This window comes from Amblyomma americanum, chromosome 4, assembly GCF_052857255.1.
Source record: "Amblyomma americanum isolate KBUSLIRL-KWMA chromosome 4, ASM5285725v1, whole genome shotgun sequence".
Classification (NCBI taxonomy): Eukaryota; Metazoa; Arthropoda; class Arachnida; order Ixodida; family Ixodidae; genus Amblyomma; species Amblyomma americanum.
The window spans coordinates 179,049,974-179,063,419 of NC_135500.1; the positions used below are offsets into that span (position 1 = coordinate 179,049,974).

General features: G+C 48.0%; 1 protein-coding gene across 1 annotated transcript in view; it reads right to left on the reverse strand.

Moving 5' to 3' along the window:
• Positions 1 to 3,421: 3,421 nt before the first annotated feature.
• Positions 3,422 to 13,446, reverse strand: part of LOC144129928 (cytochrome P450 2A3-like) — a 17,815-nt gene continuing 7,790 nt past the window's right edge. Inside the window, exons 5-8 of the mRNA XM_077663987.1 lie at positions 12,145 to 12,260; positions 7,662 to 7,920; positions 5,814 to 6,004; positions 3,422 to 4,529 (exon numbers count right to left, since the gene is read on the reverse strand). Coding sequence (XP_077520113.1) covers positions 4,354 to 4,529; positions 5,814 to 6,004; positions 7,662 to 7,920; positions 12,145 to 12,260 — 742 coding nt within the window. The 3' untranslated portion in view covers positions 3,422 to 4,353. The remainder of the gene's footprint in view (positions 4,530 to 5,813; positions 6,005 to 7,661; positions 7,921 to 12,144; positions 12,261 to 13,446) is intronic.

Below are 13,446 nucleotides of genomic sequence, written 5' to 3' on the forward strand. Positions count from 1 at the left end.
GGAAAACTGATTGTGTACTACGAAACTGAGGATCGAAATAAATAACAAGGACGGGAAAGTGAAATGGATATATATGCTACGTTAGCAACGGAACCCCAAGTTGAGCACAGCGAGTTTTAACATAAACGAAATTTGTACGTGATCTCGGTCATAGATGAATACAGGCGATTTATAGCAAAGTATAATTAAAGCATTGCAGAGCAGAGCGCCGTATACGAGAGAGAGAGGTCGACACGCGGCACAAGAACAGCGTGAAAATAAGGACACAGAATGAAGAATGTGCTGGTCGAAGATGAATAAATGTTCGCCAACATGATGAAGGATGAAGACGCGAGGGAGTCCGAAACTAGTATTAGGTCACCCGAAATTGAAAACTGAAGCGAATGAAACGCTTAATGGAGACACATGCAATAAAGAGAGGAACAGTCTTAAAGCAGAATAATCCCATGCTCTCACCCGGCAAGAAATTGAGCTGCAAAAACAAAACATAGCAAAACACGAGAAGGGGAACCAAATGGGATAAAGAGCCGCACCAAGGGTTTCCCGGGTTTTGATGGAAGCGACAAACGCAGTAGATCGAGATGGTAGCGACCCGCGCGGCCTGCAGTGCGCATGATGCGGAAAAGGTCGAAGTGTTCCCAGCACGCGCTGGGGAGAACGCTCGAAACCTTGATCCCCCGGTGTGGTTACGTGCAATCTTTTGATAGGCACAACAACAACAACAACAACAACAACAACAACAACAACAACAACAACAACAACAACAACGACGACGACGACGACGACGACGACGACGAGACGACGACGACGACGACGACGACGACAACAACAACAACAGACCTCGGCCAGGGCCGGACGCTGCCGCCGCCGCTCCCATAGGGTTTTATTTGCCTACCAAATTCGGTGCACGACTGTCCCGGGATGGGTGCTGTTGTTATCGGAGTATATATAGCCGAAAGAATGTATACATGTATAGCGGTCCCTTAACGGGACAGTTTTCGTACCCGTTTTAGGATATTTTTTGGTGAGGTGGGGGGAAGAGATGAGAGGGCACAACCAATTTTAATGGCCGCCATCTTGGATTCGAGAAATCGAAACTATGCCGCCATTTCGGCCAGCAGAACCCATCCCTACCCCCCATCCCAAACCCTACCCGATATGACTGGGAGGCGGCCCTGTCCGGCTGCTGCCCCCTCGAGACCCAAAGGGCCTTAACGCAACGCGCCCGGGCTGCGGCAACCGCCAATGGGGTGCCAGACTAGGCATCCCTCCTAGTGGTTGTAAGGGCGTCACCCTTCAGGTATCGACCCCCAACTCCTCTCTCTACAGTTAATAAACGTTTTCACCACCACCACCCCCTGACGTCATACTCACATAGTTCCACCTCTATCCACCATATTGGACCGTGACGCCATCATTGGCACGTGGCATTTGTTTCTACAATGCTATTGTAGATGGCGCTACACGTCTCAATGCGAGATGCGCTGTTTTCTAGTTGCAGCCACAGATGGCGCTTTGATCTCAAGGTGGTAGGAGACCTCACGAAATCCCGAAACGTGATGAGTATTTGCTGCCACAGATAGCGCTGTGATCAAGGGTGATAGCAGACTCCACGAAATCTCGAAACGTAATGAGTAAGAGCTAACGCTCTTAAAAGCAAAAGTTTGGGCAATATGGTCACCACCATTTCCTCAAACATCGCAAGGAAGACGGATGTTAGCGGTTTCTGTCCCTTACGCGGCTGTGCGCACGAGAAAATGTAGGCTTTGCTTTCGTTGGCGGACTTTATGCGAAAAATAAGAAACGCTGATGAGAGTTTCGTACCAGTATGAAAATTTGAATCCGCCACGTGACATGTGCGAAGGCGACCAATCTGAATCGCATTTCGGAGTTCCTACGTGCAATAAGCAAGCCTAACAGCAGCGTTCATGCATTTTTTTGTCTTATCTATTGCTTGCGCCTCTGTCTTGTAACCATGTAGCCTCAGAATTCTGTTAGAATGCCCAGAACGTCAAGTGATCACGTAAGTCATCACAATCTACGCTTTCTGCTGTGACAGGACGCGTGAAGTTCTGCAGATAACTAAGAGCATTAGTGGAAGCAGCTGTTACGAAATGAGAAAAATTGGCGGTCCCTGCACACACTGAAATCCTCGCCGAGTTCGGTTAACATAAGTTGCGCATGTCGAAGTACTTTGCGGTTTTAAAAGATAATTGTCTCCGAGACTCCTACGAGAAACTTGCAGGGCGGTCACAGTAGCCGACTGTTGACTTCTCGATTCACCAAAAAACTTTGTCATTCTTTCACCTTTCAATCCAAAGGTAGCAGATGCTCTTGCTGGACAAAGCCAGCTTGCTGCTTAAATGGCTCCAAGCGATGGGGCAAACGGACTTCAGGCATAGCAGCTGGCACCAGACAATGTGCTCAGCTCGCTTCGAGTCAAGCGCCTTCGGATGCTTCGGATCTCAAATGAACAGCATGCGGATCTGGAATACTACACCACCACAAAGTGCACAGAAAATCTGTGAAAACCTAACTGAGCATCAAAAAAATCCAATCTGTCAATCAGCAAGCCACCAGATGTCAATCCAAAGCCGCTATCATCCCGGCATGCCTCGGGCGTCCTTGGTGGATGAAATGCAGGGCTTCCAGCTTTCCCTTTAGTTAGTACTAAGAAACGCTATGTTCTGGGCTATCAGATTTAGCTCTTGCGCTGCAACAGTCATGGGCTCAGACTTGCACCTAAGCGATTACGATAAAAAAAGAAAGGCCGACGAAATAAAACGCTCGATTTAAACGCAGAAAAGATGCGGCCGCTCCCACCACACGCCACTACGTGTAGAAGCAAAGTGCTTTCTGGCAGTTTACATTCGTATCTGAGAGACGGTTTCGTTCAATGCCCCGTGCGTAGAAACCGCATTCAATTTGAAATGAAGTTTTCTTGGAACTTTTGTACTTTGCTCTGTATATCAGGCACGGCTGAATACTTGCACCTTCCAGTTCTGAGCTAGTGCTATAGAACCGGAAGGAAGTCCGCTCCCAGCCCTAAAGGGTAGAGGAGCGCTGTGAGCTCTTTGCGCGACACTGCCTTTAGTTGCACGTGTACTTACATCAATTTAGGAAGGTACTGTCCCGATAGAAAGAAATGCGAACAACACGGTGCCTGCGCGCTCCGCTGTTCGCATTTCTGGGTATCGCCCCTGTACCTCTTTGAGGAATGCGCACGGGATGCGAAACATATTGGACTAATCGTTCAGAGAGATTGGCTCAAGGCTACTAATGGATGGTTTCCTTAACTGTTCTCCGCGTACAGGTTCAAGAATAAGAAGACAGAAGAATAAGGAGACATTTGAGCAGTTTATTAATACTCGTTCAACACACTACTACAATTGATTTACAAGTGTAGAAAAGCAGTTTTAAAACTGCGATTGCTAATTAATAATGGTAAGGAATGAAATGAAAGGAATGAGGGAATGACCGAAGATAAGAACCTTGCAATTTGTTTTAAGCAATTCTCTTTAGGAACACCTTACTGCAGACTATTTCTGGGGTGCCCCCTGAGCGGTGAAAAATATGGCGCCTTTGAAAATCGCGTTTAAGAGCGCAGGCGAGGTGTAGAAAGATGGTTAGCGTAATAACCTGGTCTGGGTTCACTGTGTAGTGTTTCCGACCGGGGTCTCCTCCGGCGGTGTGGCGTACAAAAAGGGAGAACATCTAAAGGAGAGGTGTCACACTGCACGGGCACAATGCTCGCAATGTACGGAATGCCTTCACAATGTGAGTGCTGGGTTGTCCAGCTATTCCTTCATGGGTGGCTTGTCTGTGCAACTTCAGCGCGGGGTGCAGTATCTATCATAACACCCACACAGAATTCATTCGTCCAAGAAAACCGTGACAGGAAAACTGGAAGAGGGCCGAATACATTCTCGTCACGCTACTCTCTTATATGGCGAATACATGCCCAATACAATTAAATCTACTTCTGATCCAAATCAATGTACTAGCGAATCCACGAATCCACTCTTTAGTGCGATTTCGGTCGCTAGTGCACTGAACAAGAGGCGGAAAAATGGACAGTAGGCGCTGATGCTAGTCAGGTGATCAGTAATATAAGAGCGTTGAGGCTAGAATGAGTTGAGAACGTAGCACGGGTTCAATTTATGGCAAGAAGTGCATGCTGAAATGAATTAACCGATGAATGAAATAATGAAGCAATCTTCAACAGCGGGCGGTTATGAGCAAAGGAACCTCAGCTTTGTCCTATTCACTTTGAAACAAGGGCTGCCTTGAAGATGACTGGCAGGTGCTTCGCCGTAGCGACTCCTTCTTCATTGACTAGGAATAAAAGTAGGCCTATCGAGGCAGGACTCTAACTTTGTAGCGGTTGAGCTCCGCTAAGGGAATGTCGGCGGAGTCGAGACCCTGGATCTTTTCTTCATCGGGAAGGATGATGCACTTTTGAAGGAGGCAAGTGATGTACAGGAAGATCTCCACGGAGGCCAAGATCTCGCCGGGGCACATGCGTTTTCCTGCAAATGGAAGATTCCCACGAAACTACATTTTTGCTTCTGTCGCAAAAACATCGGGCACGGTTCGAAGGGAGGGCAGGGGAGAGAGTTTAATGGACGCGGAGAGCTCTAGGACTTAAGGTGGAATGTGTTCCACCAGACGAGTAAATGGGGCTTCTTAGTATAGGGCACTGTATAGGAAACGGCACACAACCGCTATACAGGATGATCAAAATTAGGCTTAAAATTAAAATTTCAAAAAAAAAATTAATTAAAGAGCAAACATCTTAAAATTAGGCAGTGGCTGGTATGTGAAATCCTTCTCCCCACACAAGTTATGCGGCCAGGGGCACACAAAGTAGATAATAAATGTCACGGTCACAAACAGTAATAACTGTCACTGTCAGAAGTTAATGATTGTCACTATCTGGCACCTAATTACCTAAAATTTATTGACGAACTTTTATGCCACTGCGGCGTGAATGTTTATGTTGTAAACACAGGGGCGGTCGCATCTCTAGACTACTCCATTTGGTACAATTCTTCTAAGCATGCGCGTTCCCATATATTCTCCAACACGGTGTATGTCGCCGTCTCTTGTGCGTTTACTTTTGTTTTCAGTTTCCTTATCTATTCATGATTTGAGCGGGGCACCTCAGCTGAATCCTTTCGAGAAACCGAAATTGGCACAAACAGGAATGACCCGCCGCGGTGGCTCAGTGGTTAGGGCGCTCGACTACTGATCCGGAGTTCCCGGGTTCGAACCCGACCGCGGCGGCTGCGTTTTTATGGAGGAAAAACGCTAAGGCGCCCGTATGCTGTGCGATGTCAGTGCACGTTAAAGATCCCCAGGTGGTCGAAATTATTCCGGAGCCCTCCACTACGGCACCTCCTTCTTCCTTTCTTCTTTCACTCCCTCCTTTATACCTTCCCTTACGGCGCGGTTCAGGTGCCCAACGATATATGAGACAGATACTGCGCCATTTCCTTTCCCCAAAAACCAATCATTATCATTAAACAGGAATGCTTCATAGATGGAAAGGAAATAGCGACTTTCTTGTTATTCAGGATTCTAACGCTTTAATATTGATAAGCTGCCGTTACGGCCTTCTTTAACGCACATTATGTATGTGCTATTACTGTGCAGCTTCTCCCCGTATATGATTTGTTGTGATGCCTTTATCGAAGGTTTTGAACAACCCTTAGTGCAAAGCAAGCGTGGTAGGCGGCATGCAGTCTAAACGTAGGTTGCTTCACGTAACTATGGGATCCAACTAAGTACATCGTGAATGGGGCTTCTCTTACCGATGGAGAATGGAATAAGGTACTCAGGCTTCGGTTGTATCAAGGAGCCGTCTTCCCTCAAGAAGCGGCTCGGGTCGAACTTGGACGGCTCCTTCCACAGGGTCGGGTCGTTGTGCACCGCCCAGACATTAGGCGAAACTGTGGTGCCCTTCGGAATAAAGTACTCGCCGAAAAATGTGTCCTCGCCTGCGCTGTAATCGGAAAGAGAGGCAGAAAATACGGGTAAATGATCAAAGTCGTAAAGCTGTTATTAATTAAATCACATTTTGTCACAAATTTTGGGACCTTATGCAGTTGACTCTTGTGGTCAACGCTCAAGAACAAGCGCAGAGAACTTTGAAATTCCAGCCTGTATTGAGTGCTTCTCGCTGGATATTATGTACTGCATGATATCTAAACACACTTTCAGGAATGAACCATAACGAGCCCTGCAATTGCTCCAACTGATTTCCACAGGACGCCTGTTCCTAAAGGATACCTGTAAGATCCTACAAGACATCGCTAGAACTTTCATGCATTCGTATATAAACATACTTTCAGGAATGAACAGTAACAAGACCTACAATTACTCCAAGTGTATCCTACAGGCCGCCTTTTCCTAAAGGATACCTGCAATATCCTACAAAACATCCCTAGAAATTTCATGCATTGGTATATAAGCATACTTTCAGGAATGAACAGTAACAAGACCTACAATTACTCCAAGTGGATCCTACAGGACGCCTTTTCCTAAAGGATACCTGCAAGATCCTACAAGACATCGCTAGAACTTTCATGCATTGGTATAAGCATACTTTCAGGAATGAACAGTAACAAGACCTACAATTACTCCAAGTGGATCCTACAGGACGCCTTTTCCTAAAGGATACCTGCAAGATCCTACAAGACATCGCTAGAACTTTCATGCATTGGTATATAAGCATACTTTCAGGAATGAACAGTAACAAGACCTACATTTACTCCAAGTGGATCCTACAGGACGCCTTTTCCTAAAGGATACCTGCAATGTCCTACAAAACATCCCTAGAACTTTCATGCATTGGTATATAAGCATACTTTCAGGAATGAACAGTAACAAGACCTACAATTACTCCAAGTGGATCCTACTGGACGCCTTTTCCTAAAGGATACCTGCAATATCCTACAAAACATCGCTAGAACTTTCATGCATTGGTATATAAGCATACTTTCAGGAATGAACAGTAACAAGACCTACAATTACTCCAAGTGGATCCTACAGGACGCCTTTTCCTAAAGGATACCTGCAAGATCCTACAAGACATCGCTAGAACTTTCATGCATTGGTATAAGCATACTTTCAGGAATGGACAGTAACAAGACCTACAATTACTCCAAGTGGATCCTACTGGACGCCTTTTCCTAAAGGATACCTGCAATATCCTACAAAACATCGCTAGAACTTTCATGCATTGGTATATAAGCATACTTTCAGGAATGAACAGTAACAAGACCTACATTTACTCCAAGTGGATCCTACAGGACGCCTTTTCCTAAAGGATACCTGCAATATCCTACAAAACATCGCTAGAACTTTCATGCATTGGTATATAAGCATACTTTCAGGAATGAACAGTAACAAGACCTACAATTACTCCAAGTGGATCCTACAGGACGCCTTTTCCTAAAGGATACCTGCAAGATCCTACAAGACATCGCTAGAACTTTCATGCATTGGTATAAGCATACTTTCAGGAATGAACAGTAACAAGACCTACAAATTGCTCCAAGTGGATCCTACAGGACGCCTGTTGCAGGCTATCGAAGAGGCACTGTGAAGTTAGAGGTGTCGGACGGCCACAAACTCTGGCGAAGTCCCTCTCTGCCTACCTTCTGGGCACGCCGAGCGGCGAGACGGTCTTCCAACGGTACATCTCCCAGATGCAGGCCATCGTGTAGGGCATCTTGTTCCTGTCCTCCCACGCGGGCTGCCGCTCCCTGCCCACCACTTCGTCGATCTCCCTCCGAATCCTCGCTTGCACCGTGTCCGGCTTGTCGGCGAAATTCAGAACGTGCCACTGGAGCGTGACGGCCACAGTGTTGGAACCGGCGATGAAGAAGCTCAGAAGATTGCCGACAAGGTGCCGGGCTGCGATGGTAACCAGCCCCGTTACCGCGTTACCACATCGATGCAATGACACCAATTCTCTGAGTTACGGATGATTTTTTTCTTTTATGAACTACTCAAAGGCACTAGTTGCACCTTTTGTTAAAACGTTCCTTACGACGACATTTGTAACTGCATATGATATCCGTACGGATCATGCGAAAATCGCACGACACACAAGGACACTGTACAGACTGTATTCACAATACACAGGGTAAGCTCAGTATGAACGCGGGCTCCGTTTGACATCATTCACGTAATGCGGAAATTATAAAGAAGCCGCACGAAAACCACACTGAAGTTACATCAAATGCACAGGTAACGTGCGGTTTTTCGCGCATCCGTATACGCTGCATTTGCAAATATTGCAAACCAGTAGCGTTTTACAGAGACAGCTATATGGGCAACATTCAGGAAAATTGTGGCTTCATCGCTGTCCGCGCTGCAGCACCCCCCCCCCCCCCCCCTCCTCCCTAAGTGTTCACTGCACCTGTACCATCTTTTAGGTCGCTGAAAGTCGCATTACCACAAAAGTAAACGTCGGATTAATTTTATTTAGGGAGCAATAAACTCGAAGCTTGAAAAGCATTTCACATGCCATACAGACTCCGTATTCTCGTAAATCCGTACGCGCGGCTAGGACGAAACGACTCAACTGACTTCGTTGTCATTCACTCCGGTGTTAGTTGAGACAAAGACTTATCTTTTTTTTTCGAGGATTACACGCTGTGTGCAGTGGCACTGCGTCTATATGAGGCTGTCACGAGAAGATACAAAGATTCGTTACGATGAGCGTAATGTGTCAACTCTTGCAGTTTAGGTATGGCGGTTGATTACGCACATTGCAGTTCATTAAGCACAAAGCACACACGCACATGCCTGCGTGTGTCGGCAGAGGAAGGAGCAAGAAAATCGAGACGAAGAGAAATGTCACTCGTAACTAAGGGTAGTGCGATCAGACGCTCGATCGACGCAAACACAATGGACGCCGTTTCTTTACTTCACGCCGGCGAAGGGAATAGACCACGCGAACAATAATCCGAATTAAGACGACGGGGGTTTCAGCATTCGCGAGGGACACCGTGTGAGTCAATCGCAGTGACCAGTGCACGTTCGGAATTGCTCGAACTTATGATGTGTTTCAGTCACCTGTGGCACGTATAGTGGCATACTATTATAGTAGCGACGAATGCTTTACGTAGCTAAAAAAAACAAACAAAAACGTAGAAGGCCTTTTGTGGTTCCATGCATGCACTAGACGGTGGGTGCTGTTGCTGAGGTCTCGCAGGTGTAAAGGTAGGCGTTTACCTCGTCTGCCCGGTGTGAGGGATACTGACTTGCTTGGCACAAGTTAATACTCCGGTCGGAGGAGATGGTGGATTCTACCGTCCTGTCGTGCTCGCAAACGCTACAAGAAGCGCAGTGTTCCGTGCTCACGAGTAACGAACGGACTATCATAAGTGCCATGCCGAACAACATGCCACAGAAAGCGATTGAGTATCTGTTCAGTTCTTTCTTCGTGAGTGTTGAGAGTGGAGAACCGTGTACGGACAGGCCTCATGGCAAAGACAGGCTAAACCTAAGCCACCGACCGTTTGTGGGGGGACGTAGATAGGGAAAATTAAAAGGTTATACATATTCCAAGATAAAACACTCTTCTCCGGAAATTCATTCCACATATCGTATTCATCTTTTCGTAAGCAGCAGCAAATATATATGAGAGAGACAAGCCGGCATTTATGGAAACCCAGGAAAACACGAGAGAATATTTTTATTAATTAAATGCTTTCGTTAATCAAATTGACTTTCCCACGACGTCCGCATGTCGTTTACGGTGCTCTACCACTAGATCTATGGCGGCTGCTGCCCAACCTTCTACTTTGAATGCTTTGTGTTGCGGTTAGCCTTACCTTAAGGGTGTACACCAGCGCCACACCCAGCCATAGCGGCAGGCGTGAAATGGTCTGTCACCCCGCGAGTGCCACGCCATAGGAGGCTATGGCTGCGCAGAACGTGATCGAACGAGCAGAAGCTGTGCGGGAACCCTCTTATGCTAACTATGGCATCAAGACTAATACTACGTTGGGAGTAAGAAAAAGAAATAAAAGAAAAAGTGTCCCGGCCCATGGTACCAAGACTGTCAGAACCAAGGCCCTTTAAAAGCGGTAGAGTAGACAAGGATATGCGGGTATGAGGGGTTCGCTAAACTAGAAATGTGAAAGAAGTCAACGGTCAGCGGGAAACAACTCCTCATGCGGGTGTGTCTAACCCAATATTAAACAGAGCTTGCTGAGTGAGATGGGTAGGAGTCACCGCTCTTCGACCTGAAACGAGGGTAGAAAAAATACAACCGGTAAACCGCAAGGTGCGATGAGAAATCAGTGCTTACCTGTTCGCGAAATTGTTAACTATATGCAGGCACGCATGAGTGCGCGACAATTGTGTTAATATGTTTGGATGCTTACAATGAGCCGCCACGGTGGCTGAGTGGTTATGGCGCTCGGCTGCCGGCCCGAAAGACGCGGGTTCGATCCCGGCCGCGGCGGTCGAATTTCGACGGAGGTGAAATTCTAGAGGCCCGTGTGCTGTGCGATGTCAGTGCACGTTAAAGAACCCCAGGTGGTCGAAATTTCCAGAGCCCTTCACTACAGCGTCCCTCATAGCCTGAGTCGCTTTGGGACGTTAAACCCCCATAACCCTAACCCTTTAAGGTGTAAGAAATGTGCGCGCACGGACTTAAGGATGTTGCCCTGAGTGTTTGCGGGCAGCTTCACGAGAAAGCCCGCCCACTATTTGGCCCGCCGCAAGTTTGTCGCTTCATCTCGCATAAGTACAGCGTTCCGACCACGACGCTCCGCCTCGGCTGCATTCCTCGTAACGCGGCTGTCGTTCCGATTCGCTACCGGCTTTGACATAACTGCTGCGGCCGCTACTGCGCCAGCGCGCAGGATTCCGCGCTGTTCAGTCACTTCAAGCTGTTCTCGTATTGAGAGGTGACTCAGGGCGTTTGGCGGCGTGTTGTTGCGACAACGTGTCATACCTGGTATCGACATAGCACGAGACGCGAGGCATGGACTTGCGCCTTGGTGTGGTAACGGCGAGGTCACGTGAGCATGCGCGACGGCGCTCCATCCAACGACGACGAAGGAATGCTCGAGGCCCGTGACAGCGCTTGGACACGGACGACTATGCAGAAACCGGATAACGAAGAAGAGACAGCCGGCGCTCTGGGCTATGCTGTTTCATGCGCACGGTTCAGAGCGGTTACAGAGAGACAAAACAGCTAGCTGAATCGAGTAAGAGAGCATGCGAATTGGCTGAAACGAGCCCACAGAAAGTATTTAGCAGGCAGCTCTCTTGAGGGCCAAAAAAGGGAGAATTGTGAATGCATCCCTCAAATGATCAGACAGGGGTGAAGATATTGTAGCGTGAGTTACACTGGCCGAGCTTGAGCAGGTTTGCGTGGCTCTTGGAGAGCCGTGCGGCGCATGCGCGAGGAGCAGTGACGTCACCCGGCACACAGCCGGCGCGCCGGAGCCGCCGCTGCCGCGCGCGCCTCGCCGGTCTGCACATTTTAGACGAGTGACGTCATAGCCGCGGCAGACGCACTGGCGCCGGCGCGTGCCCAGCAGTGCGCCTCCGTTGCGCAGTAGCCAAGTCTGACGCTGCGCCGGAGTCGCTAGATATCACCTCTCATTTTGTGCGCATGCGCAGAGGTATCAGTGGGGGTATACATATAGCGGGGCGTTTGCCAGTGTGGTATAACCATGGAGAAGGAGAGCGAAATTGCTGCTCGGCGTCTCAGCATAGCTTACGCTACGTGTATTCTGGCATAGCCGAGCTAAGCCACTGCTAATTTTTATATCGGCGTTTCGTCGATTGCACTCCACCGAAAGTAGCTGGCGTATCTTGAATGTGAGTGGATCATTGTTTCAACCTTCGTTATTTTCGCTTGTCTTTTCTATTTTCTTGCTTTTTTCCCCGTTGGCACTGCGTGCATATGTGCGCTTTTGAAGGTCAATAAACGTCGCTGATCAGCGTTTCCTTTGTGCCTGTTTTTATTTTGTCCCGTCTCTGCGTTGTTCCTTATTTACATTTTTATTAATAGTTTTTTGCGCCCTTACACACACAAGCATCCAATTCTCGATCAAAAGAGGGCTTCGGATCTGGGACAGCTACAATTGATAGGAAGCAACCACAACCTACTTTGAAAGTAGGAACCAGGGTCATTCTTGTTCTCTTCGATTGTCCGGAGGTACCCATCAATGAAGTCTCGGTTAAAATGCTCGTCTATAGTCGCCTTGTGCTCGTCAATCTGTTTTCTGAAATAAAAGAAAGCAACACCAAATATGCGTGTCTGCACGAAAACAGTACAAAGAGGTGCGTGTCTATATGCTCCATTCGCACTCGAAAGTTCCAAAAATAAAAAAGGAGGACTAGACAAGAGGCACAGCGCATTACTATTCAGCCAACGGCGGAAATCTACCACTGGAAGCGCCATCTGTGGGGGAATAATGGCGGGACCCTTCGCCTTGCCCTCGGTTGCACCTTCCGGTGGCTTAAACGGTGTCCAGGAAATCCTCGATATCCTACAGCTACAGTTACGGCAGAAATAAATATTCACAAACCATGAATGCGATGAATACGCCAGAGTATGCGCTAACGTAAGTGTTCCCCCGGACGGAGAAGCCGCTGCCGCTGAAGGGTTCAGACTGTGCGAGCGGGTGGCGTGACCCAGCTCATCGATCACCGTGTGACACGCCGTACCCACGGTACACTCTGCCCATGCAATTCAGCAATCGCAGCGCAACACGCCATTCACCTTCTCCAATCTCCCCACCCGGCCTCGTTTCTGAGTGGCGACCGTGGTGACCCTCTCGCCAGCACTCTAAACAGAAGGCAGTAAGAAGGAAGTAAGCTGTCCACTAGCGTACTCCTTTTGAGGGCGCTAAAGGTCAGCTTAATCCCTCATTACTCCCATATACGCGTATTAGTGCTTAGAGTGCACCAGTCGCCTCCTACTTCTTGGCTCTCTCCTAATTTACCTCTCTCTCCTCACTACCTAAGTGGTGAGGGGGCTTCAATCTGTCCACTTTGCCTCCTGCCGACCGAGGCTTCACACGTCAACGCTGGACAATATTTGCGATAATGGGTGTTCTAATGCTAACGCATTGAAATAAACGCAGATACATACGAGAAACGCTGGGTGGTGCTACTGTATAAATTCATTAACACCGACTGACCACGAAAACCTCTGTTCACTCTTTCTGGCGTTATTTCTTTTACTTCATGACCAATGCTGATCTGGATAGCATACATAACGTGCCCTACAACATACGCCGCGGCCGTGTATGTTTTAAAATAAGTCGATGGTATTTACTAACCCAGTTATAGTTTACTAGAAGGGGCAACGTAGCGCGCGACTGATGCTCAGCACTGGGCCGCTTGTCCCCGCCGCTGACGAGCGAAGCGGAGCTGGAGTCGCTCACTTCAGAGTTTCTCAACATT